This window comes from Lissotriton helveticus, chromosome 8 (assembly GCF_964261635.1).
Source record: "Lissotriton helveticus chromosome 8, aLisHel1.1, whole genome shotgun sequence".
In the NCBI taxonomy this organism is placed as follows: domain Eukaryota; kingdom Metazoa; phylum Chordata; class Amphibia; order Caudata; family Salamandridae; genus Lissotriton; species Lissotriton helveticus.
The window spans coordinates 47,558,384-47,585,183 of NC_136069.1; the positions used below are offsets into that span (position 1 = coordinate 47,558,384).

The 26,800-nt window shown below is 50.5% G+C and overlaps 1 protein-coding gene across 2 annotated transcripts in view; it reads right to left on the bottom strand.

Moving 5' to 3' along the window:
• Positions 1-26,800, bottom strand: part of LOC144772333 (uncharacterized) — a 204,302-nt gene that overhangs the window by 6,075 nt on the left and 171,427 nt on the right. For both annotated transcript variants that reach the window (XM_078656574.1, XM_078656575.1), the window contains one exon: positions 5,417-5,509. In XM_078656574.1, the coding sequence (XP_078512700.1) occupies positions 5,417-5,509 (93 nt within the window). The remainder of the gene's footprint in view (positions 1-5,416; positions 5,510-26,800) is intronic.

Genomic DNA, 26,800 nt, shown 5'->3' on the forward strand with positions numbered 1-26,800 from the left:
TCCACCATTGCAGGGCTCCGACCATCTGAGGATTCACTTTCATGTGGTCGTCGAATGACCCTGTGCATTGGACCCACTGCTTCGAGAGCGTTTCCTGTAGATTCCTCATTCGTAGTCGACAGTGAGGAATCAGGAGAATACACGCTGACATCATCCCCAGGAGGGATTTGAAGAGGCGGACTGTCAAGACATTCTTCGAGGCTACTATAGCAGCTAGTGCAAGGGGCTTGTTCATCCTCTCTCTGGATGGGAAAGCTTTTGCTGACCGTGTGTCCAGGGTTGAACCTAGGAAACTGATGCACTGAGAAGGTTGTAGGACCGATTTTTCCTGATTGAGGGTGAGAACCAAGCAATCGAAAACCTTTAAACAGGCGTTGGAAGACCTGGACACGTTCTCTAAGGATGGAGCCTTGACCAGCCAGTCATTTAGATACGGAAAGACTTGGTGATGGCACTGTCTGAGATATGCCGCCACCGGGGTACGACATTTCGTGAATATGCGCGGTGCAGACTTGAGCCCGAAGGGCAGAACGCGAAACTGCAAGTGTCTGCCCGCTACTGCAAATCGCAAGTACCTTTTTGTTATTCCTGTGAATTGGGATATGGAAGTAAGCGTCCTGTATGTCTAGGGACGCCCTAAAATCCTGCTCTTTCAGTAGTTGCAAGATCTCCTGGATCGTTACCATGCGAAACTACTGCTTCTTAGGAATTTGTTGAGGGCCCTGAGGTCCAAGATTGGTCTCCACTTCTTGTCTTTTTTCTGGATCAAACGAAGCGGGAATAAAACCCTTCTCCCTTCTGAGATGGAGGTACTCTCTCTATTGCTCCTTTCTGCAGCATAATCGAGATCTCTAATAGAAGCAGCCGTAGATTTTTGTTATTTCCGCTGTTCTTTACCTTGATAGGACGACCTCCCAAAAGAGGATTGCTTGTTTTGCTGTTGTTGGCACTGTTGGTATTGCGGTCTACTCTGGCCTGAAGAGCAGGAAGACTTGTATTGATAATATCCTCTGTAGGAAGGCTGTCCTCTTCCTCTATTTCTACTAAAGTACTGGTTCTTATACTGAAGAGTGCCCAAAGCTCTCGCAGTGCCTGCTTCGTCTATTTTGTGTGCCAAATAGTAACTGGCTATCATATGGCATGTCCAAAATCTTTGTTTGCACCTCAGGACGGAAAGAGGTTGCCTTTAGCCATCCTTGGAGCCGCAAGACTGCTGCTCCAGCCAACTGGCGGAACCCTGTCATAGCGATATCCATCGCACAGTCTATAGTTTCTGACGCCGCTGCTTCACCATCTAGTAGAATCCTCTTTACTTCCTCTTTGGATGAATCTGGCAATTCCGACAGGTATGGGGCTATGTGTGCCCACAATTGCCTATTATAGCGTCCCAAGAGCGATAGGGCGTTCGCGGACTTTACCGTCATTGCCGACATTGAGGAAAACCTGTTCCCAATGTTATCCACTCTTCTTACCTCCTTATCAGGAGGAAGCGACAAAGGGGCCGAAGGATTCCTGGAAGTCTTCTGGGCCGCCTGTGTCACCACGGAGTCCGGTTTAGGAGTTCCTGTTAAACACGCCGTGCTGTATCTGGCGCCCTATACTTCTTATCCAACTGAGGGATCACTGGTGATACAGAGGAGGGGGTTCTGCAAGACCTTTACCCCTTCTGACTATAGGTAATCGATAATTGGTATTGACCTTACTGCCTTCTTGAGAGGTTCTGTGAAGTCATACAAGAAGCAGACCTGTTCTTGAGAGACCATTGAGATTTTAAAACGTTGAGCAGCCCTCTCTACCACATTATAAGAGATTTCAGAATTGTCGGAATTTCCCTCGTCGACGAGCCCGTCGACGAGATGGGCGTCATAGACTATGCCGTCGTAGACGAGCATTCATAGACGAGGCCGTCGTAGGCGACGCCATAGACGATCCGTCGTAGACGAGGCCGTCGACGACGACGCCGTCGTAGAGGAGCAATCGTAGATGAGGCCATCGTAGACAAGGCCATGGTAGACAAGGCCATCGCAGACGAGGCCATCGAAGACGAGGCATCGAAGACTATGCCATTGTAGACTAGGCCATCGTCGACGCCGTAGACAGGCCGTCGTAGACGAGCAGTCATAGACGAGGCCGTCGATGACGATGCCGTCGTAAATGAGCCATCGAAGATGAGCCCTCGTAGATGAGGCCATCGTAGACGAGGCCATCGTCGACGCCATAGACAGGCCGTCGTAGACGAGCAGTCATAGACGAGGCCGTCGTCGATGAGCCATCGTAGACAAGCCATCGTAGACGAGGCCATCGTCGACGCCGTAAACAGGCCGTCATAGACGAGCAGTCATAGACTAGGCCGTCGTCGTCGACGCTGTCGTCGACGAGCCGTTGTAGATGAGCCATTGTAGATGAGCCATCGTAGACGAGGCCATCGTAGACGAGGCCATCGTAGACGAGGCCATCGTAGATGAGGCCGTCGTCGACGCCGTAAACAGGCCGTCGTAGACGAGCAGTCATAGACGAGGACGTCGGCGGCGGCGAGCCGCCGTAGACGAGCCGCCGTAGACGAGGCCATCGTAGACGAGGCCATCGTAGACGAAGAGGCTGTAATAGGCAATGATGATGGTTTCTTCGTCGACAATCCTGTTGACGATGTTGGCTTCTTAGTCTTTACCTCAGGAGGTATAGAAGATGCCTTCCTGAAGGGTCCTGAAGGAGGTGATTTTGACGGCTCAGAAGTTGTCTTTTTTACATGATTTTTCTCCAAAAGCAAGTCCTTTACTCTCCTTTTCCACAGAGTGAGGAGATTTTTAAGAACTGCGCCCAGAAGACCCATGAGTGGTCTTTTTGAGGGCCTTCTCAGGACGTTCCCCTGAGGAATGATTTTGAGGAGATTTTCTTCTCTTTTGAGATCTCCTAGATGTTGAGGTCAACGCCTCATCACTATCACTGAAGAAAATAAAAAACCTCCTTTCTGGTCTTAGTGCTCCTTACCAGACCATCTTTAAAGAATGTATTTGAAGATAATCCATAGTAGAAAGAATCCTTAACCACCACAGAATCCGAGCAGAGCTCAGACGAGACTCCCTTAGCACAACGTGCGGTAGAAAATCTGAGGGACTGAGGCTCCTGCCAGGAAGGTTCTAGAGGGAGGTGATAGCTGATTGGCTCTTGTTTAGAGTTTGGTGCTTTTTACAAAAGTACATGGATATGTTACTAAGGTGAGGCCTTTAGGCCTACTATTCTCTATGTATGTCTATAGGACATTACTTTTCTATGTACCGGAGACTCCCGTCTCGACGACGGGGAATGATTCAGGCATGTGAATCTATGAAAGACACCCATAATACTGGATAATATATATGGTACAGTGCTCTGGGACCCCTGCAGACAGCGGCTGATCATCCAAGCATCAATGACTGTCAATGAAGATCTTATGATGTGGAAGCAAAATGTTACTTACCATACTCGTGGCTGTTTGATCTATAAACTGGAGGACAGTAGCGAGCGCCAGGACACCCTAGGGTAACCGTTGCGCTGTACAAATTTCTCAAACATAACAGAGCATAGCATGACATATAAGCATCCGTTTGTAGTGTGTAGTGTTGTTGACCACATGCTTTGCATACTTCTGCCATTTATTGTTAGACTCTTAACAGGATCCTGTGTGACTCCCTCTTTAGTTGGCAATGCGCCTGAGCACCAACTTCATGTTAGATTGTTTTCAGCACAGCACATGAGAGTGATTGTGAAAGGAAGTTAGTTAATAGAAGAAATCTATTTTGCTAACCAACCGTGGCAGGGGAGGAGGGGGGTATATGTGAATTTACAGTAATGTACACTACAAAAAGATGCATACATGGTAATAAACATTTTCAGTTCGTATTTGTGTTGTTTGTTCTGGGCCAGCAATATTACGTATTGCAGCTTGTTGTTTACAACAACAATTAGCTCAATTTTTAACACGAGCCAAGCTGTAGGTGGCAAGTCAATCCCCTTCTTTTGGAAATTTATAAAACACAAAGTATGGCGATCTGCGAGTTATGGGAATTGCAACTGGAGCTACTCTGACTGTTAAGGAGCATTATAGGTGGAGGGAAATCATTTCTGTAGACATCGTCTCTCACTTCTTCATTCATCTTCACACTACTTTCGCCACAAAGAACTTGGCCTGGCGTTATCTGGAGTATCTTGCCAAGCAGGGATCTCTTATGTTATGGCTCTCAGTCTGGAATAAACCCCAGGCTACTATAAACCAGGCAATAAATAGAGATTTATTATGTTGTCATTATGGAATACAAGTATCAATGGCTGGCCTATGTTAGAAAGAGCTTTGGGGTATTGGGCAGACCAGTTTTGTTCACACAACCAATGACCACAAAGGATAAAATGGCTGTTAAGAGGACATTCTGGGAGTGCAGGTGTTAGCTAACGAAAAGTGCTGAATTAAGAAACCCATTAGTGGAACAATTTATACTCAAATCAAATGCTGGGCTAGTGCCTTTTTTGATTCTAGTACGTAGTCGCAGGGAGAGGGCCCTGCTATTGAGAGTCCGAGCTGGCAAGATGATTCATCTTTTGTGTTTTTCAGGTGGGACTATTTGGTAGTGAAGCTTTAAGTGTGTGCCTCTGTGACGGGTTTTCAGCCTAAACTATTCTGTATCAATTTTCGATAACACTTTTAAATGAGGAGAAATGTACTCAATGCAGAGTAGCTCTTCGATTTCGGCAATTGTTACCTAATGAGGATGCATGCTATAGAGTATGGTGTTTTTTTTAAATAAGCTGACTATTGTAAATGTATGAATTTTAAATAATCATCTTTACGATTACTGTTTTACATTAATATACAATATGAGTTATTGTTTATTTGTATTAACAATTTTATGATTACTGTTTTACTGATGTACAAACTTATTTATGTGCTTTTATGATTGTCTTGGACTTTCAAATATGGCTGATGATAACTCGGGTCAAACAAGCCTTCTATGCAGTTCCAGCTGTAGAAATCTAGTCCCAGTCCCCCTTAGTTTTCCAATCCTATGTCAACAATTTAGCTCGTCCAGATGGTCTCGGTCTGTAACCTGTATACACTGCGTTACCCAGAGCAAATCCTGTAAAGAAGACTGCTACCAGTAAGAAAACTGTCTACTCCTGAGATCTATGTGGTATCTGGGTCTCGCCAGTCACGTCAGAGGCAAGGCAGCCTTCTTGCTTTGAAGAAGAAAAAGTGAATACCAATGTGAATAAAGTAGTAGTAATTGAATATGAATGTGGCACTAGGGAGAAATGTCCCCAATTTACAAGTTGCGAACATGTCCCCTGCAATTTGGTCTACCAACATAAAGACTGGATATCAGTTTACTCTTCATCACCCTCCTGCTATCTGTCCCATGGTAAACAGCTCTTAAAAACTACTCACTTGCGTTTCCTTGTTCATCCTCTGTCACCAGCAGGAAACCTGGTTTGTTATCTTTAAATCTCTGTGATATTTCAAAAGCCGCATCCTTATCACCTGAAATAAAGACAGAATTATAGGAACAATTCTATTAAATCTAAATAAAACACCATTTAGAAGTGTACAACAAAATAAGAGAGAAATATTCTTACACTAGCAGAAAAAAAACATACAAAAGGTTTCTATTATCCCTCAATAATATCAATATTCAGAGTCACACAAATTGTTACTCAGTACATCAAGATGTCATAGACAAGTGTCATTCTTTATTTCTTGCTTGAATATGATACCAAGGACATGGACACAGCTGTGTTTCATCCCTAAACAGAGGGACTTCTTCAGGGCATAAATTGTAATTAATAAATCAACAGAAATGAATTAGGTAGTTTACTGTGATTTATTCATCCCGGCGATTCTCATTCAAGTGTGTCATGGTAAGGTGGCGGCCCATGTGGAGTTGCCTACAGGCATGTCCAGAGTCAAACGTAGATTTCAGGCAAGCATTGGCAATTGTCTTGCCATCCTGTAGAGCTGTGTTCTCTTTCTTTTTGTACTCCTCTAGTAGGTAGTCTAGTAGGTAGTTTTCCATGAGCCCCTCCATTTCATTTGCTCTCTTGCCACAATGAGGGAGGCAGCTGGCACGTTCCCCCAATGTAGAAAGGGTATTTTGAGGTGAAGCAATACTTTGGTCATCCAGTGGTGAAGGTTTGGATGGATAGGATTCAACCCCTTCATCTGGTGAGTCTGCATAGATGTCCTGCCATTTATCTGTTGGCTCTCCCAATTTGCGAAATTTCTTCTTGGTCCTCTTTCTCTTTTACGAAGTCCTCTTTTATTTCTTCCTACCTTTCAAGGGTGATGGGGTTTTCCAACTCCTCCTCATTGCAATTCTGTATCTCTGGAGAAATTTCCTCTTCTTTAGGTCTCACAAGAGTAGGCTGCGCACATGCGCAGTCTCGCTGGCGAGATTTTATGTTTTTTAGGAGCTTTGACTAGCGGGCTTTAAGCCACGCCCCTCTTTCCCATTGGCGGCGTCACCGTTTAAGGTAAACGGTGGCCAGGCCTTCGGAAAGAGCACTTTGTGACGGACAGTTTTCTCTTTTCTGCCGTTCCACTTGGACGGCCTGGCCTGCCTTCCTTCTGGCGTAAAAGGTTTCTTATCTTTATGGGGCCAAACACATAGCCCCATAAAGATGATACACCTTTTACTTCAGAAGGAAAGCAGGCCGAGGCCGTCCAAGTGGGACGCCAGAAAAAGAGTCTGCTCTGTTTCTCCTGCCTGTGCGTGCTGCTCTCCCCTCCCCCTCACTTCATTTCCAAGCTCTGGCGAGATGCCAAGTGTAAAGGGGTTGCTATGGCAACCCCGGGAATGGTTGTACTCGGGCACCAGCAGACGTACATTTTTGTTGTGCTCCTTAATAAATACAATTGCGTCTCCGGAACATTCTTGCCGCTGCTCCCTGCCTCGCAGTCAGCCGGCCAGGGTCCCTGCCACCACGGGTCAGTGGCTGGGCCGGGCGCATTCCCGTCCCTCCTTTTGTTACCTGGTGTTGTGTGCACGGCTTGGGTCGGCGATTGGCAGCGTGGTAAACATTCAGGGACCAGAAGGCAGCCATAAACGTATGCGGTGATGTATAGGGAAAGGTGTCTGTTATTGTGTGAGCCTTTGTGCGGGAGGTAGAGCGGTTTCTACAAGCGAGCCGGTGTGTGCTGCTTTTCGATGCTGGTGGGGGTATCTAGGTGCTGAGTGAAGGTGAGCAGCGTCACCTAAAAAAAAATAAGATGGGTTTGTGTGTGTGTTCATGAAAAACCAAAACATACTGGAGAACGAAGCGCCGCGGCAACCATCTGAGTGAGGAAAATAATATTGCGGGGAACAAAGCTCTGTAGTGTCCGGTGAGCTGCCGGCGCCGCACACGACGGGCCCCCCCACTCCTGGGTAGAAAAGGTTGTTTGCATGCACTCTAATGTACGTCGAGACTTCCGTGTGACAGTTTGGGTGCGCATGCACTATCCCGGTGAAAATCTGAACCTAGTAGGGCAGGTGTAAAGCAGTGTTTAGCTTCTCTCTACCTACCTCAGTGGGTGCTGAATGAGAGGCAGGGCTATACCGACGAAGACTTTCAAAGGTCGTTAAGGATGTATTTGTGTCTCCTCTGAAGGCAAGGCATACCATTACCGTTGCAATGTCCATACTCCGTCTAGATGGCTACATCTTGGAAAGGAGTGCTGTACCCTGCATGACCCTCGCACTGTCTCCACCAGACCTAGAACCAGTTGGAAAGACTGTCGAGACTTCCTGCTGGCGTAAAAGGTTTATTATCTTCATTATGGGGCCATCTGTTAGGGCCCACAAAGAAGATAACAAACCTTTTACGCCAGCAGTAATTCGGGGAAGTCCGTCCGAATGGGACGGACTACAAACAGAAAAGTGTTCGTCAGAGAACGCTCTTTTCCAATGGCTGGCCACCGTTTAGTATGAACGGTGACGCCAGCCAATGGAAAAGAGGGGCGGGACTTTACCCCGCTAGTGAAAAGTAACTCTAAAACATAAAATCTCGCCAGCGAGACTGCGCATGTGCATCAACAAAATTCCGGGCTATATGTCGGATGTCACTCAAGGAGAGGTTTAAGCCCAAATGATCAAAAAGAGAGACTACAAGGAGACTATTCCAGGCTGTAAGAAGCTGCCTATTTATATAGTGGCATATACACACAAAGGGGGCCTGAGGAGTTTTAATGGACCAGCAAGGGCACACTCCCCAGTACAAGACTCACATACACACAGAGCCCTCGGGTCCAACGTAACAGGGTGAACGTCAATTAAGGGAACAGGTCACAAGTCAGTCTGTTTCTTTATTTGATGTTACCCCTGTTACATTGGACCCAAGGGCTCTGTTTGTATTTATATAGTGGCCAAAAATGAAGGGAGACTATGTAGGCCAGGCAAACCACAATTGGTTTACAGAGGCACAAATGATAACCCAAATGCTCTCTTTTGTGAGCATTTAGGATCATCAGAGGATCATGCCAAGCATTTGTTGTACTCACAGAGGCAATAAATGAGTCGTACACTTAAGAATAAATCAGAGACCAATTTAGAAAAATAACTCCTACTTTTATGTAAATTTTGATACCCAAAGAACAAGTTACTTACCTTCGGTAACGCTTTTTCTGGTAGATACAATATCTGCCTGTGGATTCCTCCCTTGTGAATATCCCCCTTGCGTCAGCAACATTCGGAAATTCTTTTCGTAGCCTCGCGCCGACGTGGACATGGACGTCATAGAGACACGGCATCGCACGCGACTCCGCTGACGTCACCGACGCCTATAATAGGCCCACGCCGGCGTGATGACATCAGTTCCGCCCTTTTTTCCGTGCCATCGAGGCACACGGATGGACCAATGACAGTAGATATATACAAAGTATACACAGTACACAATAGTCAAGGCAAACACACACAGTGTAAGGCAAATGCAGGAAAGCAATTGAAACATTTCCTTGACAACAAAAGAAATAAACGAACAAGTTACTTACCTTCGGTAACGCTTTTTCTGGTAGATACTATATCTGCCTGTGGATTCCTCACCTTGTGAATACCCCTTGCGTCAGCATCATTCGGAAATTCTTTTTTCGTAGCCTCGCGCCGACGTGGACTCCTGACGTCATAGAGACACGACCTCGCTCGCGACTCCGCTGACGTCACCGACGCCTATAATAGGCCCACGCCGGCGTGATGACATCAGTTCCGCCCTTTTTTCCGTGCCATCGAGGCACACGGACGGACCAATGACAGTAGAAATATACAAGTATACATAGTACACAATAATCAAGGCAAAACACACCGTGTTAAGCAAAAACAGGAAAGCAATTGGAACATTTCCTTGACAACAAAATATATATACATTACATCACAGTAACTCTGGCATAGAAGAGTGGACAGCGGGGAGGCGGGTGGGTCAGTGAGGAATCCACAGGCAGATATAGTATCTACCCGAAAAAGCGTTACCGAAGGTAAAACTTGTTCTTCTGATAGATACATCTGCCGTGTGGATTCCTCACCTTGTGAATAGAGTCCCACAGCAGTCCCCACTCCCGGAGGAGGGTGTCCACTCTTCTAAACCAGGAAATCCTGAAGGACAGAGCGCGCAAAGTGACCCTCCCTCCTCACTTCGGAATCCAAGCAGTAATGCTTCGCGAAAGTGTGGAGGGAAGACCAAGTTGCCGCTCTACAAATATCTTCTACAGGCACACCTCTAGCCAACGCAGAGGTTAATGACTTAGCCCTTGTAGAATGAGCCCTTATACCCTCTGGTGGTTCCTTACCGGCCAAAGAGTAGCAGATCTTTATGCAGAGGACGATCCATCTTGACAAGGTTCTTTTATGGACCGCTCTTCCTTTCTTGCAGCCAGCAAACCCAACGAAGAGCTGGTCTTCCAAACGAAAGTCCTTGGATCTGTCCAAGTAAAAGGACACCGCCCTCTTAGGGTCCAGACGGTGCAGTCTCTCTTCCTCCTTAGAATGGTGAGGGGGAGGATAGAAGGAAGGTAAAGTAATGGACTGCCCTAGGTGGAAGGGAGTCACCACCTTAGGCAGAAAAGCAGCCCTGGTCCTGAGAACCAATCGATCAGCATGTATGGACAAGAAAGGGGGCTTGTGACAAAGAGCTTGAAGCTCACTTACCCTCCTTGCCGAGGTTATTGCAACGAGGAAGACTGTTTTAATGGTAAGAAGCCTCAAGGGACATTTGTGGAGAGGCTCGAAAGGAGCACCCATCAAAAAGGTCAAGACCAGATTCAAGTCCCACTGAGGCACAATAAAAGGGACAGGAGGAAACTTATTTATAAGGCCCTTTAAAAACCTTAAAACCACAGGTGACTTAAAAAGAGAAGGCTGGTCAGGCAAACAGAGAAAAGCTGACAGCGCAGAAAGATAACCTTTCACCGTGGCAACAGCAAGACCCTGCTGAGCCAGAGAAAGGGCAAACTGGAGAACGTGAGACAAATGGGCCTTCAAAGGATCAATAGACCTTTCCCCACACCACGAGACAAATTTCGCCCATCTATAAGAATAGATGGACTTAGTGGAGTCACGCCTGGCTGACCAGATGACATCCACAACGTCAGGCGGGAGGGAAAAGGAAATCAGGTTGCCCCGTTCAATCTCCAGGCATGAAGGTGTAATGTCTGGAGGTGGGGGTGTAGAACCTGCCCCTCCATCTGAGAGAGGAGGTCTGCCCTGAGAGGGAGACGGAGCGGCGGGTGAGAGGAGAGGTGTAGAAGATCCGTATACCACACCCTTCTTGGCCAATCCGGGGCGACCAATATGACTTGGGCCCGGTCTAGGCGAATCTTCCTCAGAACCCGAGGAATCAAGGGTATGGGGGGAAACGCGTAAAGGAGTTGACCTCTCCAACTCAACTGAAACGCGTCCCCCAAGGCTCCTTGCATCGGATACTGGAGACTGCAGAAAGACAGGCAGTGCGCATTCTCGTGAGTGGCGAACATGTCCACCCGAGGAGTCCCCCACATCCGAAAGATGTCGTGAACCACCTCCGGGTGAAGCCTCCACTCGTGGTCGGCAGAGAACTGCCGACTGAGACTGTCTGCACGAACGTTCAGAACCCCGGCCAGATGATTCGCCATCAGACAAATCTGATGGTCCTGAACCCAGGACCAGAGACGTAGAGCCTCTCTGCAGAGACACTGCGACCCCACTCCTCCCTGCTTGTTGATGTACCACATCGCGGTCGTGTTGTCCGTTAGGACCTGAACAGACTGACCGCGAAGGGAAGGGAGGAAGGCCTTGAGCGCCAAGCGTATCGCCCGCAATTCTAGAAGGTTGATGTGAAGCAACCTTTCCTCTGGAGACCAAAGGCCCTTGACCTCCAGATCCCCCAGATGAGCACCCCACCCGAGAGTGGATGCATCCGATATCACCGTGGCCACCGATGGGGGAAGTTGAAAAGGCTTTCCTTGGGACAGATTGCCTTCCACGCCCCACCAAGACAGATCCGCTGCAGCTTCTCTGGAGATCCTCACTGACTCCCTGAGATCTCCATTGTGCTGATACCACTGCTTGCGGAGGCACCACTGGAGCGCCCTCATGCGCCAGCGTGCATGGTTGACCAACAGAATGCATGAAGCCATCAGACCGAGCAGGCGAAGGACCTTCAGGACTGGAACGACCGCTCCATTGTAAAATAAAGGAATCATCTCCCGTATGTCGCGAATCCTTTGAGGGGGGGGAATGCACGACATACGGTTGTGTCCAGTACTGCACCTATGAACAGGTTGCGCTGGGAGGGCACCAGGTGAGACTTGGGTACATTTATTGAGAAACCCAACCTGTACAACAACTGGGTTGTCTCCTGCAGATGATGAAGCACAATCTCTGACGACTCCGCTTTGATCAGCCAATCGTCTAGATACGGGAATACCGGAATCCCCGATCTTCTGAGATGCGCCGCCACCACTGCCATCACCTTGGTGAAGACCCGAGGTGCAGTAGTAAGTCCAAACGGAAGGACCGCAAACTGGTAGTGTTGAGACCCAACCGTAAAACGGAGATACCTCCTGTGCGACTTCAGGATTGGGATATGAAAGTACGCATCCTGCAAGTCGAGTGACACCATCCAGTCTTCTTCCAGCAGAGCCTGAAGAACCTGAGCAAGGGTGAGCATCTTGAATTTCTCCTGCTTCAGATAAAAATTCAAGATCCTGAGATCCAGGATCGGACGAAGCCTGCCATCCTTCTTGGGAATCAGGAAATACCGGGAGTAGCATCCCTGACCCCTTTCCTGCTCTGGAACCACCTCTATCGCACCTTTTCTCAAAAGTGTCTTGGACTTCCTCCTGTAGGAGTAACAGATGTTCCTCTGAGCAATATCCCTGGCAAGGAGGGTAATTGGGAGGGAATTCCCGAAAGGGAAGGGCATACCCATTCTCTACGAGATTGAGAACCCAAAGATCTGATGTAACCGATTCCCAATCTCGTAGAAAGTAGGTAAGCCGACCCCCCACTGGACCCACATGATCCTGAATGGCGGATCTAGGGCTGCTTTTCTGTGGCTGGGGGGTTGAAGGAGGTGGAGGAGGAAGAGACCTGACGACCTCGAGGACGTGTTCTCTGCTTCCCTCTGTAAGACCTATACAAGGTATTCTGCTGCTGCTGTTGTTGCTGCTGCTGCTGCTGAGCAGGTCTATACGACCGAAAGGAAGAGCGACCAAACCCTCTAAACTTTCTGGTCGTAGAACCCCTGACCTGAAGGCCAAGAGATCTAGCAGTTGCCCTGCTGTCCTTGAATCTCTCCAAGGCCGCGTCTGCCTTCTTCCCAAAAAGCCCCTCGCCATCGAAAGGCAAATCCAATAACGCAGACTGCACATCCGCTGAAAAGTCAGATGACTTCAACCAGGCTGAACGCCTCGTGGCAACCGCCGTGCCCATGATCCTTGCCACAGAATCTGTTGTATCAAGTCCACTTTGGATGACCTGACGAGCCGCTGCCTGAGTGTCAGATAAAGCCTCTTCAAAGTCCTTTCTACTAGCCTCAGGAACCTTAGGGACCAAAGAACTTATAGAATCCATAAGAGCATGGATGTATCTTCCCATGAGGCAAGTGGCGTTAGAAGACTTCAAAGCCATGCTAGACGAAGAAAAAATCTTCTTCGCGACCTGATCTTGTTTCTTGGCCTCTTTGTTGCCAGGCACCTGCGGAAAAGCCCCAACCGACTTCTTAGAGCAAGCGGCCTGAATTACCAAACTTTCAGGGGAAGGATGCGAAGATAAGAAAGCAGGATCCTCAGGAGCCACTCTATACCTCCTAGCCACACTTTTTGCAACTGCAGGAGCAGAAAAAGGCTTTTTCCAAACTTCCATTATAGGATCCTTTAAGGCATCGTTAAATGGGAGCAAAGGTTCTACTGACGAACTAGGAGAATGGAGGACCTCGGTCAACAAATTCGATTTAAACTCGACAGAGGGCAAAGTCAGACCTAAAAGTCCTGCTGCCTTCTTCATGACAACATGATAAGGTTGAACATCCCTGGAGGGAGCATCAGGTCCAGAAGGTAAAGACCACTCCGGAGAAAACTCAAGACCACTAGCATCCGCCAGGTCTTCGAAACAATCCCCTTCCAGTTCACCTTCCTCCACCTCAGAAGATGAATCATTAGCTCTCTGCTCCTCCAGAAGTCGTTGAGCTTCTCTACGAGATCTCATTTTGACTCGAAGTGCAGACGAATCCAACGCCGAATTCGACGGCGTCGGAGCCGACTTCGGAATCGAATCCGAGGGCTTGGAAGGCTGCCCCATAGAATCCAAGGGAGTCGGTGACGCCGGAACCGGGGTCGTCGACTTCGGCCGAGCCGGCGTCGATATCGGCGTCGATCTTGGTGGAACCTGATATTGCCACAGTGGAGTCGGAGCCGGCATATATGGCATGAAGGGTGCTGGAGCATAAGAGTGAGGAACACCCAAATTGAAAGCCATAGGACCCATGGGACCCGAAGGCGCTCCAGAGGGGTACCACGACCTCGAGAAAACACCATACATCGCGTTTAAAAACGCAGAAGGGTCCTGACCTGGAGTCGGGAATGGTGGATGCTCAGGCTGACCTCGAGGCACATTAGAATCTGTTTCCTCAACAGGATTCGAAGCCCCTTCCTCAACAGGAACTCCATCGGTGTCTTCCGGAGCCGGAGATGGAGCCGGAGCCGGAGACGGAGTCGGAGTCGGATCCGGAACTGGAGTCGGAGAATGTACCATCGACTCCGAAGGCGAAGCCTCACCTTCCAACTCATGAGGAGGAATCACTTTCGACTTCATCCTTTTGGGAGACTTCGATCTGGAATGATGACGGGATCCGTGTCTCCTCTTCTTATGCTTCTTGTGGGAACCGGAAGCATGACCGGATGATGACTTCGAGGCCGACGCCTCTCGAGACCTTGACCTGGATCTCGACCTCGACTTCTTCGGATGCTTCGAGGATCTTTTAACCTTACTTGCTTTAAGTTTGGCAACAAGAAGTTTAGATTCCCTCTCACGAAGAGCCTTCGGATTCATCTTTTGACATGATGAACAACCATCGACGTCATGATCCGAGCTTAAACACCATATACAGTCTTGGTGAGAGTCCGTAACGGACATCATCTTCCCGCATTCTCTGCAAGGCTTAAAACCGGTCTTCTTTGTCGACATGACAGTTAGAATAGAAATATCTGAGAATGGAGAATTGAAGAAACGAAGTAACAATGTACTAAGGCTACAGAGTATCCCGAAACCGTTAGCGTCGACGACGCGGAAAAAAGGGAACTGATGTCATCACGCCGGCGTGGGCCTATTATAGGCGTCGGTGACGTCAGCGGAGTCGCGAGCGAGGTCGTGTCTCTATGACGTCAGGAGTCCACGTCGGTGCGAGGCTACGAAAAAAGAATTTCCGAATGATGCTGACGCAAGGGGTATTCACAAGGTGAGGAATCCACACGGCAGATGTATCTATCAGAAATTACATTACAGTAACTCTGGTATAGAAGAGTGGACAACGGGGAGGCGGGTGGGTCAGTGAGGAATCCACAGGCAGATATTGTATCTACCAGAAAAAGCGTTACCGAAGGTAAGTAACTTGTTCTTCTGATAGATACATCTGCCGTGTGGATTCCTCACCTTGTGAATAGAGTCCCACAGCAGTCCCCACTCCCGGAGGAGGGTGTCCACTCTTCTAAACCAGAAAATCCTGGAGGACAGAACGCGCGAAGTGGCCGTCCCTCCTCACCTCGGAATCCAAGCAGTAATGCTTCGCGAAAGTGTGGAGGGAAGACCAAGTCGCGGCCCTGCAAATATCCTCTACAGGAACACCTCTAGCCAATGCTGAGGAAGAAGACTTAGCTCTTGTAGAATGAGCCCTTATACCCTCTGGTGGTTCCTTACCGGCCAAAGAGTAGCAGATCTTAATACACAACACAATCCATCTTGACAAGGTTCTCTTGTGGACAGCTCTTCCTCTCTTGCAGCCAGTAAAACCAACGAAGAGCTGATCCTCCAAACGACAGTCTTTAGTTCTGTCCAAGTAAAAAGACACCGCCCTCTTGGGTCCAGACGGTGTAACCTCTCCTCCTCCTTGGAAGGGTGTGGGGGGAGGATAAAAGGTAGGGAGGGTAATGGATTGACCAAGGTGGAAAGGAGTAACCACCTTAGGAAGAAAAGTAGCCCTGGTCCTAAGAACCATTCGATCAGCATGAATGGTCAAGAAAGGGGGCTTGGAACTAAGAGCCTGAAGCTCACTTACCCTCCTAGCCGAGGTTATTGCAACGAGGAAGACTGTTTTAAGAGTAAGAAGTCTCATGGGACATTTATGAAGAGGCTCAAAGGGAGCACCCATCAAAAAGGTCAAGATAAGATTTAAGTCCCACTGGGGCACAATAAAAGGAGAAGGAGGGAACTTATTTGTGAGGCCCTTCAAAAACCTTAAAACAACAGGAGACTTGGAAAGAGAAGGTTGGTCAGGCAAACAGAGAAATGCCGACAACGCAGAAAGATAGCCCTTAACCGTAGCAACAGCAAGCCCTTGCTGAGCCAGAGAAAGGGCAAACTGGGGAACCTCAGACAAATGGGCTCTCAAAGGGTCTATAGACTTTTCCCCACACCACGTGACAAATTTCGACCATCTATAAGAATAGATAGACTTAGTGGAGTCACGCCTGGCAGACAAGATGACATCCACAACGTCAGGTGGGAGGGAAAATGAATTCAGGTTGCCCCGTTCAATCTCCAGGCATGAAAGTGTAATGTCTGGAGGTGGGGGTGTAGAACCTGCCCCTCCATCTGAGAGAGGAGGTCTGCCCTGACAGGGAGACGGAGCGGCGGGTGAGAGGAGAGGTGGAGAAGATCTGTATACCACACCCTTCTTGGCCAGTCCGGGGCGACCGATATGACTTGGGCCCGGTCTTGGCAAATCTTCCTCAGAACCCGAGGAATCAAAGGGTTGGGAGGAAACGCGTAAAGGAGTCGATTTCCCCAACTCAACTGAAACGCGTCCCCCAAGGCTCCTTGCAACGGATACTGGAGACTGCAAAACGACGGAAAGTGAGCATTCTCGCAAGTGGCGAACAGGTCCACCCGAGGAGTCCCCCACATCTGAAAGATGTCGAGAACCACCTCCGGGTGAAGCCTCCACTCGTGGTCGGCAGAGAACTGCCGACTGAGACTGTCTGCATGAACGTTCAGAACCCCGGCCAGATGATTCGCCATCAGACAAATCTGATGGTCCTGAACCCAGGACCAGAGGCGCAGAGCCTCTCTGCAGAGGCACTGCGACCCCACTCCTCCCTGTTTGTTGATGTACCACATCGCGGTCGTGTTGTCTGTCAGGACCTGGACCGAACGACCGCGAAGGGAAGGGAGGAAAGCCTTGAGCGCCAAACGTATTGCCCGCAATTCTAGAAGGTTGATGTGAAGCAACCTTTCCTCTGGAGACCAAAGACCCTTGACCTCCAGATCCTCCAGATGAGCACCCCACCCTAGAGTGGACGCATCCGTTATCACTGTGGCCACCGATGGAGGTAGTTGGAAAGTCTTCCCTTGAGACAGATTGCCTTCCACGCCCCACCAAGACAGATCCGCCGCAGCTTCTCTGGAGATCCTCACAGACTCCCCGAGATCTCCGTTGTGTTGATACCACTGCTTGCGGAGGCACCACTGGAGCGCCCTCATGTGCCAGCGTGCATGGTTGACCAACAGAATGCATGAAGCCATCAGACCGAGCAGGCGAAGGACCTTCAGGACTGGAACGACCGCTCCACTGTAAAATAAACGAATCATTTCCTGTATGTCGCGAATCCTTTGAGGAGGAGGGAATGCACGACATACAGTTGTGTCCAGTACAGCACCTATGAACAGGTTGCGCTGGGAGGGCACCAGGTGAGACTTGGGTACATTTATCGAAAAACCCAACCTGTACCACAACTGGGTTGTCTCTCGCAGATGATGGAGCACCCTCTCTGACGACTCTGCTTTGATCAGCCAGTCGTCTAAATAAGGGAATACTGGAATCCCCGATCTTCTGAGATGCGCTGTCACCACTGCCATCACCTTGGTGAAGACTCGAGGCGCAGTAGTAAGTCCAAAAGGAAGGACCGCAAACTGATAGTGGTGCGATCCCACCGTAAAACGGAGATACCTCCTGTGCGACTTCAGGATTGGTATGTGAAAGTACGCATCCTGTAAGTCGAGGGACACCATCCAGTCTTCTTCTAGCAGCGCCTGAAGAACCTGAGCAAGGGTGAGCATCTTGAATTTCTCCTACTTCAGAAAGAGATTCAAGATCCTGAGATCCAGGATCGGACGAAGTCTGCCATCCTTCTTGGGAATCAGGAAATACCGGGAGTAGCACCCCTGACCCCTTTCCTGCTCTGGGACCACCTCTATCGCACCCTTTTTTAACAGAGTTTGCACTTCCTCCTGAAGAAGCAACAGGTGTTCCTCGGTGCAAAAACCTTGACAAGGCGGGTAATTGGGAGGGAATTCCCGAAAGGGAAGGGCATACCCATTTTCTACAAGATTGAGAACCCAAAGATCTGATGTAACCGATTCCCAATCCTGTAGAAAGTGGGTAAGCCGACCCCCCACCGGACCCACATGATCATGAATGGCGGATCTAGGACTGCTTTTCTGGGGCAGGAGGGTTGGAGGAAATGGAGGAGGAAGAGGCTTGACGCCCACAAGGACGTGCTCTCTGCTTTCCTCTGTACGATCTGTATAATGAATTTTGCTGCTGCTGCTGCTGCTGTTGTTGCTGCTGCTGCTGACCTAGCCGGTAATTCCGAAAGGAAGAGCGACCAAAAACCCTGAATCTTCTGCTGGTCGAAGAGCCTCTCATTTGAAGACCTAAAGACTTAGCAGTAGCCCTACTGTCCTTAAATCTCTCAAGGGCCGCATCAGCCTTCTTCCCAAATAGGCCAGACCCATCAAAAGGAAGATCCAATAAAGTTGCTTGAACATCCGCCGAAAAGTCAGAGGATTTTAACCAGGCAGACATTCTAGTAGCAACAGCAGTGCCCATGATGCGCGCAACAGAGTCCGCAGTGTCCGGACCACTTTGAATAACCTGGCGAGCTGCTGCCTGCGCGTCTGAAATCACCTCCTCAAAGTCCTTCCTGTTGGCATCAGGAACGTTAGGAGCAAGAACACGCAAAGAATCCATAAGGGCATGCATATACCTCCCCATCAGACAAGTGGCATTTGTTGACTTTAATGCCATACTAGCAGAAGAGAAGGTTTTTTTGCAACCTGATCTTGTTTCTTTGCCTCCTTTTCACATGGAACCTGGGGAAAAGCACTAACATTCTTCTTAGAACATGCAGCCTGAATGACTAAGCTCTCCGGTGAAGGGTGAGAGGTCAAAAAGGCAGGATCCTCAGGAGCAACCCTGTACCTCCTGGCTACACTCTTAGAAACAGCAGGTGCCGACAATGGTTTCTTCCAAACCTCCAAAATGGGTTCTGTCAAGGCATCATTAAATGGAAGTAGAGGTTCCACTATTGAATTTGGAGAATGTAAGACCTCAGTTAGAATATTGGACTTAAATTCCGCAGTTGGCAAAGTCAATTTAAGGAGATCAGCAGCCTTCCTCATAACTAAATGATAAGGTTGAACATCCTTAGAAGGCGTACTAGAGCCTGAGGGTAACTCCCACTCTGGAGAGAAATCAAGGCTTCCTGTGTCTGCCAACTCCTCAAAACAATCCTCATCCAATTCACCTTCTTCGACATCAGAATGTGAATCCAAGAATCTCCGTTCTTCCAAAAGGCGTTGAGCCTCCCTTCTGGATCTCTCCTTCACACGTTTTGCAACCGGATCCACCAACGACTCCGACGGATTCGGTATCGACATCGGTATCGAACTCGATGGCTCAGAGGGATGCTCTAGAGGACGACTTGGAGCAGGCGACGTCGGAATCGGCGTCGATGGCTTCGGTGGAGCCGGAAAATGCCAAGGCGGCGTCGGAGCCGGCATATAAGGCATAAACGGAGCCAGAGGATAGGAGTGAGGAACTCCTAAATTGAAAGCCAGAGGACCCATGGGACCCGAAGGTGCACCAGAGGGGTACCACGCCCTTGAAAAGACGCCATACATAGCGTTAAGAAACGCTGATGGGTCCTGGCCTGGTGTAGGAAAGGGCGGCTGAAATCCTTGAGGCTGACCTCGGGGAGTGTCCGGATTCGGCTCATCAACAGGTGCGGAATCCACATTGTCCTGAATCTCTTCCTCTTCTCGGGCCGGGGACGGCGCCGGAGACGGATTCAGAGCCGGAGTCGGAGACCGCACTCGCGACTCCGAAGGCGAGGCCTCACCTTCATGCTCAGGTTCAGAGACATCAAGAGTAACCACCTTAGAACGTACCTTCTTCGGTGACTTCGACCTCGAACCCGACTCCTTACCGGAACGATGTCGGGACTCTTGTCTCCTCTTCTTATGCTTCTTCTTCGATTTCGAAGCATGATCCGAATTCGACTTCGAGGAAGAATCTTCACGAGATCTAGACCTCGACTTCGTCCTCGACCTCACCCTTCGAGAACGAGATCTCGACGATTTCTCCTTTCCAGCCTTCAGTCTTGCCATCAGGAGTTTTGCCTCTCTTTCTCTCAGGGCCTTCGGATTCATCTTCAGACACGAAGAACAATCATCAACATCATGGTCAGAACTTAAACACCAGATGCAGTCATCATGCGGGTCGGTAATAGACATCATTTTACCGCACTCCCTGCAGGGCTTGAAGCCGGTCTTCTTCGAAGACATCGTCGAAGAAAATGGAAACAGAGAAGCAGACAAATGTAACAAAAAGGCAACAAAGTATCAGTTGGCTACTGAGATTCCCGATAACCGTTAGCGTCGACGACGCAGAAAAAAGGGGACTGATGTCATCACGCCGGCGTGGGCCTATTATAGGCGTCGGTGACGTCAGCGGAGTCGCGTGCGATGCCGTGTCTCTATGACGTCCAAGTCCACGTCGGCGCGAGGCTACGAAAAGAATTTCCGAATGTTGCTGACGCAAGGGGGATATTCACAAGGTGAGGAATCCACACGGCAGATGTATCTATCAGAAACTTTGTTCTCAGGTACTTGTTTAAATAAGACTCCTACTTTTATGTAGATTTTGATACATACCAAGAACTTTGTTATCAAGTAAGTACTTTTCAAAATATGAGTTTGTAAATAGTTTAATTCAATTAGTCTTTAAGCAGCAATGCTTCCATATGGGAAAAAAGGCATATGTTGCATACAGTTATTTGCAATCGGTTTTGGGGGGTCCCCTACGGGACTTAGGCCTTAGGGGGCCAAGATCCAAGTTACCACCAGCAGTTACTTGTTACCTGCCCTGGGGTACAAAGGTGATGGTCGGGTTAGTAGCTGTGTGCGCTATTCTGGTGGAAAAAAAAGAGGTCACCTAGAAACAGGCAGCAGAGGGGGACTTAGGACAAGTCTGAGAGCTCCCAACGGGCGGCATGTGTCAGCAGGGTCCTGGGGACAGGAAGACACAGCTGGTTCATCAGTAACCGGGCTGGGGTGCTCAGTAGGAAGGTCGGCTGGGCTCTGTGCGTCATAGGGCCTTGCGGTTGTCGGTCTTCGCCGGTTGAGGAGGCAAAATCAGGACAGCTGGGCCACTCTGGAAGTGGGGCTGTGCGGTCGTCTGTTGACCGTGCTCGGCCTCAGTGCAGGGGGAATCCGAATTGGACTTTCACTGAAGCGGTTTACTGCAAGGGGTCCGAAACACCGGGTATTGGTCCTGTGCACCTTGAGTTTAACCTGGGCGTAGGATCAAGACTGATTTGCATATGGCTGGGTTCAAACTGGAATAGCATGGTGAGCAAAAAAACAATGGATTTAGGCCCAGATCTCTGTACTGGGGGTGAATGTATGACATTGTTATGCATTCGGTCCATCAATTGTACTTTTTGCATTCAGTATAACCTGTGTTGCTCCGGTTGGTGCTGGCGTCTTCACACTTGGTTGGGGGGAGCGGTTGAACAAGTTATTGCATTATCTGGTAGAGTCGAGATCTAGCAGCAGATTCCTTATCTTTGATTTTCCCAGGCATCAGACTGGATCCGGAAGAGTTTTGCGTGAGAAAAACCCCTGAGTGCCGGTAAGTGGCGTTGATCGGCTCTGCGCGTTGTCAGCACCATAAGTAACGTCTGTGTTACCTATATAGGTGCAAACTTGGCGTACTGATATCAGTTACTTTTCAAGCCAGGAGAGCAGAGTTATGAAGTGCACTGACAGGGGAGGAGAGTGAGGGAAGGGAGAGTGAGGAAAGGGAGAGTGTGGGAAGGGAGAGTGGGGGAAGGGAGAGTGGGGGAAAGGGAGTGAGGGAAGGGGAGGGAGTGAGGGAAGGGGAGGGAGTGAGGGAAGGGGAGGGAGTGAGGGAAGGGGAGGGAGTGAGGGAAGGGGAGTGAGGGAAGTGAGTGAAGGGAGTGAGGGAGGGGGAGAGGGAGGCGGTGAGGGTAGGGGAGTGAGGGAGGGGGTGAGGGAAGGGGAGAGGGAAGGGGAGTGAGGGAGGGGGTGAGGGAAGGGGAGTGAGGGAGGGGGTGAGGGACAGGGAGTGAGGGAAGGGGAGTGAGGGACAGGGAGTGAGGAGAGGGAGGGGGCAAGGGAGGGAAGGGGAGGGAGTGAGGGAGAGGGCTAGGGAAGGGGAGTGAAGGAGTAAGGAAAGGGGAGTGAGGGAAGGGGAGGGAGGGAGAGGGGAGTGAGGGAAGGGGAGGGAGGGAGAGGGGAGTGAGGGAAAGGGAGTGAGGGAAAGGGAGTGAGGGAAAGGGAGTGAGGGAAAGGGAGTGAGGGAGGGGAGAGTGGGGGAAGTGGAGTGAGGGAAGGGGAGGGAGTGAGTGAAAGGAGTGAGGGAAGGGAGGGAGGGGGTGAGGGAAGAGAGTGAGGGAGGGGGTGAGGGAAGGGGAGTGAGGGAGGGAGTGAGGGACAGGGAGTGAGGGAAGGGGAGTGAGGGGCGGGGAGTGAGGGACGGGGAGTGAGGGACGGGGAGTGAGGGACGGGGAGTGAGGGACAGGGAGTGAGGGACAGGGAGTGAGGGACAGGGAGTGAGGGAGGGGGCAAGGGAGTGAGGGAGGGGGCGAGGGAAGGGGAGTGAGGGAGTAAGAAAAGGGGAGTGAGGGAGTAAGGAAAGGGGAGTAAGGGAAGGGAGGGAAGGGGAGGGAGTGAGGGAGAGGGCTAGGGAAGGGGAGTGAAGGAGTAAGGAAAGGGGAGTGAGGGAAGGGGAGGGAGGGAGAGAGGGAAAGGGAGTGAGGGAAGGGGAGTGAGGGAGGGGAGAGTGGGGGAAGTGGAGTGAGGGAAGGGGAGGGAGTGAGTGAAAGGAGTGAGGGACGGGAGGGAGGGGGTGAGGGAAGAGAGTGAGGGAGGGGGTGAGGGAAGGGGAGTGAGGGAGGGAGGGAGGGAAGGGGAGTGAGGGAGGGAGTGAGGGACAGGGAGGGAGGGAAGGGGAGTGAGGGACAGGGAGGGAGGGAAGGGGAGTGAGGGACAGGGAGTGAGGGACAGGGAGTGAGGGACAGGGAGTGAGGTACAGGGAGTGAGGGACAGGGAGTGAGGGGAGTGAGGGGGCAAGGGAGTGAGGGAGGGGGCGAGGGAAGGGGAGTGAGGGAGTAAGAAAAGGGGAGTGAGGGAGTAAGGAAAGGGGAGTAAGGGAAGGGAGGGAAGGGAGTGAGGGAGAGGGCTAGGGAAGGGGAGTGAAGGAGTAAGGAAAGGGGAGTGAGGGAAGGGGAGGGAGGGAGAGAGGGGAGTGAGGGAAGGGGAGTGAGGGAGGGAGGGGAGAGTGGGGGAAGTGGGAGTGAGGGAAGGGGAGGGAGTGAGTGAAAGGAGTGAGGGAAGGGAGTGAGGGAAGAGAGTGAGGGAGGGGGTGAGGGAAGGGGAGTGAGGGAGTGAGGGACAGGGAGTGAGGGACAGGGAGTGAGGGAAGGGGAGTGAGGGGAGAGAGGGGGCAAGGGAGTGAGGGGGGGAGAGAGGGGGCAAGGGAGTGAGGGAGGGGGCGAGGGAAGGGGAGTGAGGGAGTAAGGAAAGGGGAGTGAGGGAGTAAGGAAAGGGGAGTAAGGGAGTAAGGGAAGGGGAGTGAGGGAAGGGGAGGGAAGGGGAGGGAAGGGAAGGGGAGGGAAGGGGAGGGAAGGGAAGGGGAGGGAAGGGTAGGGAGGGGAAGGAGGGAAGGGGAGTGAGGGAGGGAGAGAGGGAAGGGGAGTGAGGGAGGGAGAGAGGGAATAGGGGCAGGGTAGGGGAGTGAGGGAGGGGGAGGGAAGGAGAGGAAAGGAGAGGGAAGGGAGAGGGAAGGAGAGGGAGAGGGAGAGGGAAGGAGAGGGAGAGGGAAGGAGAGGGAGCGGGAGAGGGAGTGAGACAGTCAGAATGAGAGAGAGAGAGAGGAAGTGAGAGGGGAGTGAGACAGTCAGAGTGAGTGAGACAGAGGGAGACCGGGGAGGAAGAGAGGGGGAGAGAGGGATGGAGGCAGAGAGAGAGATAGAGGGAGGGAGAGGGAGCGAAAGAGAGAGAGAGAGAGGTGTGTATGACGGGTCTGGTAGCTCAGTGGACGAAGGCGTCTGCTGCATAGACCTGTGTTCAACCTCATGGTCACAGTTTTTTTTTGTTGCTCTAGCCCCGCTCCCTCCCCCACTGGTGCGGCCCTCGGACACAAACCACACTGTCAATTTGGCCCCCGAGAGAGGGTATGTGAGTACCCATGGTCTACACAATTCAGAATCAGACAAACCCATCTGTACAAGGCGGGCCCCTTGACATAGACCCTATATAGTATTTTTAACTCGACGAGCCGCAGACGTGCAGGAATGGCAACCACTTTAGGAGAGGACACAGCCGATTGCCAGTCCTCGTCATCCAATTCTATTCCGTCTCGCACCAAGTTCAAGTTCAAGGATTTATATAGCGCACTACTCACCCAGAGGGTCTCAAGGCGCTTGGGGAGGGGGATTATTATTTATCGAATAGCCAGGTTTTGAGTTCTTTTCTGAAGGGGATGTGGTTCTGTGTCAGGCGGAGGTGAGTGGGGAGTGAGTTCCAGGTCTTGGCCGCCAAGTAGGAGAAGGATCTACCTCCCATGGTGGATCTTTGGATACGCGGAACTGCGGCGAGGCCTAGATTGGAGGATCTTAGTTGGCGGGTGGGTGTGTAGAAGGATAGTCGAGTGTTGAGGCATTCGGGTCCTAGTTTGTAGAGGGCCTTGTGTGCGTGGGTGAGGAGACGGAATGTTATTCTCTTGTTGACGGGAAGCCAATGGAGGTCTTTCAGGTGGCCGGTGATGTGATCTTGGCGAGGGAAGTCCAGAATGAGTCTCGCTGATGCGTTTTGGATGCGTTGGAGTTTTTTCTGTAATTTGGATGTAATTCCGGCGTAGAGGGTGTTTCCGTAGTCTAGTCGACTCGTAACCAGTGCGTGGGTGACCGTCTTTCTTGTTTCGGTGGGGATCCAATGGAAGATTTTTTTGAGCATACGAAGTACATTGAAGCAGGAGGATGAGACGGCGTTGACTTGTTTGGTCATCGAGAGTGGGGAGTCTAGGATGAAGCCAAGGTTACGTGCGTGGTCTGTGGGTATAGGTGCTGAGCCCAGATCCGCAGGCCACCATGAGACGTCCCAGGCAGAGGGGGATGATCCTAGGATGAGCACTTCCGTTTTGTCTGAGTTGAGTTTTAGGCGGCTGTTTTTCATCCAGACGGCTACTTCTTTCATACCTTCGTGAAGATTGGTTTTGGCGGTGTTGGGGTCTTTGGTGAGGGAAAGGATCAGCTGGGTGTCGTCAGCGTAGGAGATGATGTTAAGGTTGTGTTGACGCGCGATGGAAGCAAGTGGACTCATGTAAACGTTGAAGAGGGTGGGACTGAGTGATGATCCTTGTGGTACTCCGCAGATGACTTCTGTTGCCTCTGATCTGAACGGGGGAAGTCGGACTTTCTGAGTTCTCCCCGCTAGGAACGAGGTGATCCAGTCCAAGGCTTTTCCTTGTATGCCGATGTTGTTGAGACGTTGTATGAGGGTGCTGTGGCATACCGTGTCGAAGGCGGCGGAGAGGTCGAGTAGAATGAGGGCCACTGTTTCTCCGTTGTCCAGTAGTTTTCGGATGTCGTCTGTTGCAGCGATGAGGGCGGTTTCGGTGCTGTGTTTGGCTCGAAAGCCGGACTGTGCGGGATCGAGGGAGTTGTTGGATTCGAGGAAGGCGGCGAGTTGGCTATTGACGGCTTTCTCAATGACTTTGGCCGGGAATGGGAGGAGGGATATGGGGCGGTAGTTTTTAAGTTCGGAGGGGTCTGCAGTTGGTTTTTTCAGGAGGGCGCTGACTTCGGCATGTTTCCAGCTTTCTGGGAAGGTAGCAGAGTTGAAGGAGCAGTTGATGATATCACGGAGATGGGGTGCGATGATGGAGTCAGCTTTGTTGAAGATGTGGTGGGGGCATGGGTCGGTTGGCGAGCCAGAATGGATGGAGTTCATCAGGCGGATGGTGTCTTCAGTGGAGATTGGGTTCCAGGTGCTAAGGTTGTTAGAGGGCGGTTTACATTCTGAGGGGGGTGGAGAGTATTGTTAGTTGGAGCTGTTACCGAAACTTTTATGTATGTCTGCAATTTTGTTGTAGAAGAAGAAGGATAACGAGTCGCAGAGGTTTTGGGAGGGAGTGATGTCGTTTGAGGCTGCGGTGGGGTTGGTGAATTCTTTGACGATGTTGAATAGTTCCTTGCTGTTATGGGCGTTGTTGTCGAGTCGATTCTTGAATGCAGATTTCTTGGTGGATCGAATCAGCTGGTGGTGCTTGCGGGTGGCTGCCTTGAGGGTGGACATGTTGTTGGTGGTTGGGTTTTTTCTCCATGTTTTCTCGAGAGTACGGCATAGCTTCTTGGATTTCTTCAGGTCATCGTTGAACCAGGGGGCCTTTTTGCTGTCTTGTTTGGTGCAATGGTTTTTCAAGGGTGCTAATTCGTCAGCGCTGTGAGTGATCCATTGTTTGAGTTTGATGGCCGCTTCGTTTGGGTCCGATGAGAGGGCGGGTGGGTTTTGGTTGAGTGATGTGAGGAGTTGGTCGGTGGTGATTTTGTTCCATTTCCTTCGGGGAATAGGTTGTGGGGGGTTGTGGGTCGAGGTGGTTTTGTAGCTGAAGTGAACACAGCTGTGGTCCGTCCAATGGAGGGCTGTGGTGTGATCAAAGGAGATATGTTTGCTGGAGGAGAAGATTGGGTCGAGCGTATATCCGGCTACGTGGGTGGGGGTGTCAACAAGTTGTTTGAGGCCGAGATTGGCCATGTTGTCAAGAAGGGTGGTGGTATTGCTGTCGTTGTTCTTTTCCAGGTGGAAGTTGA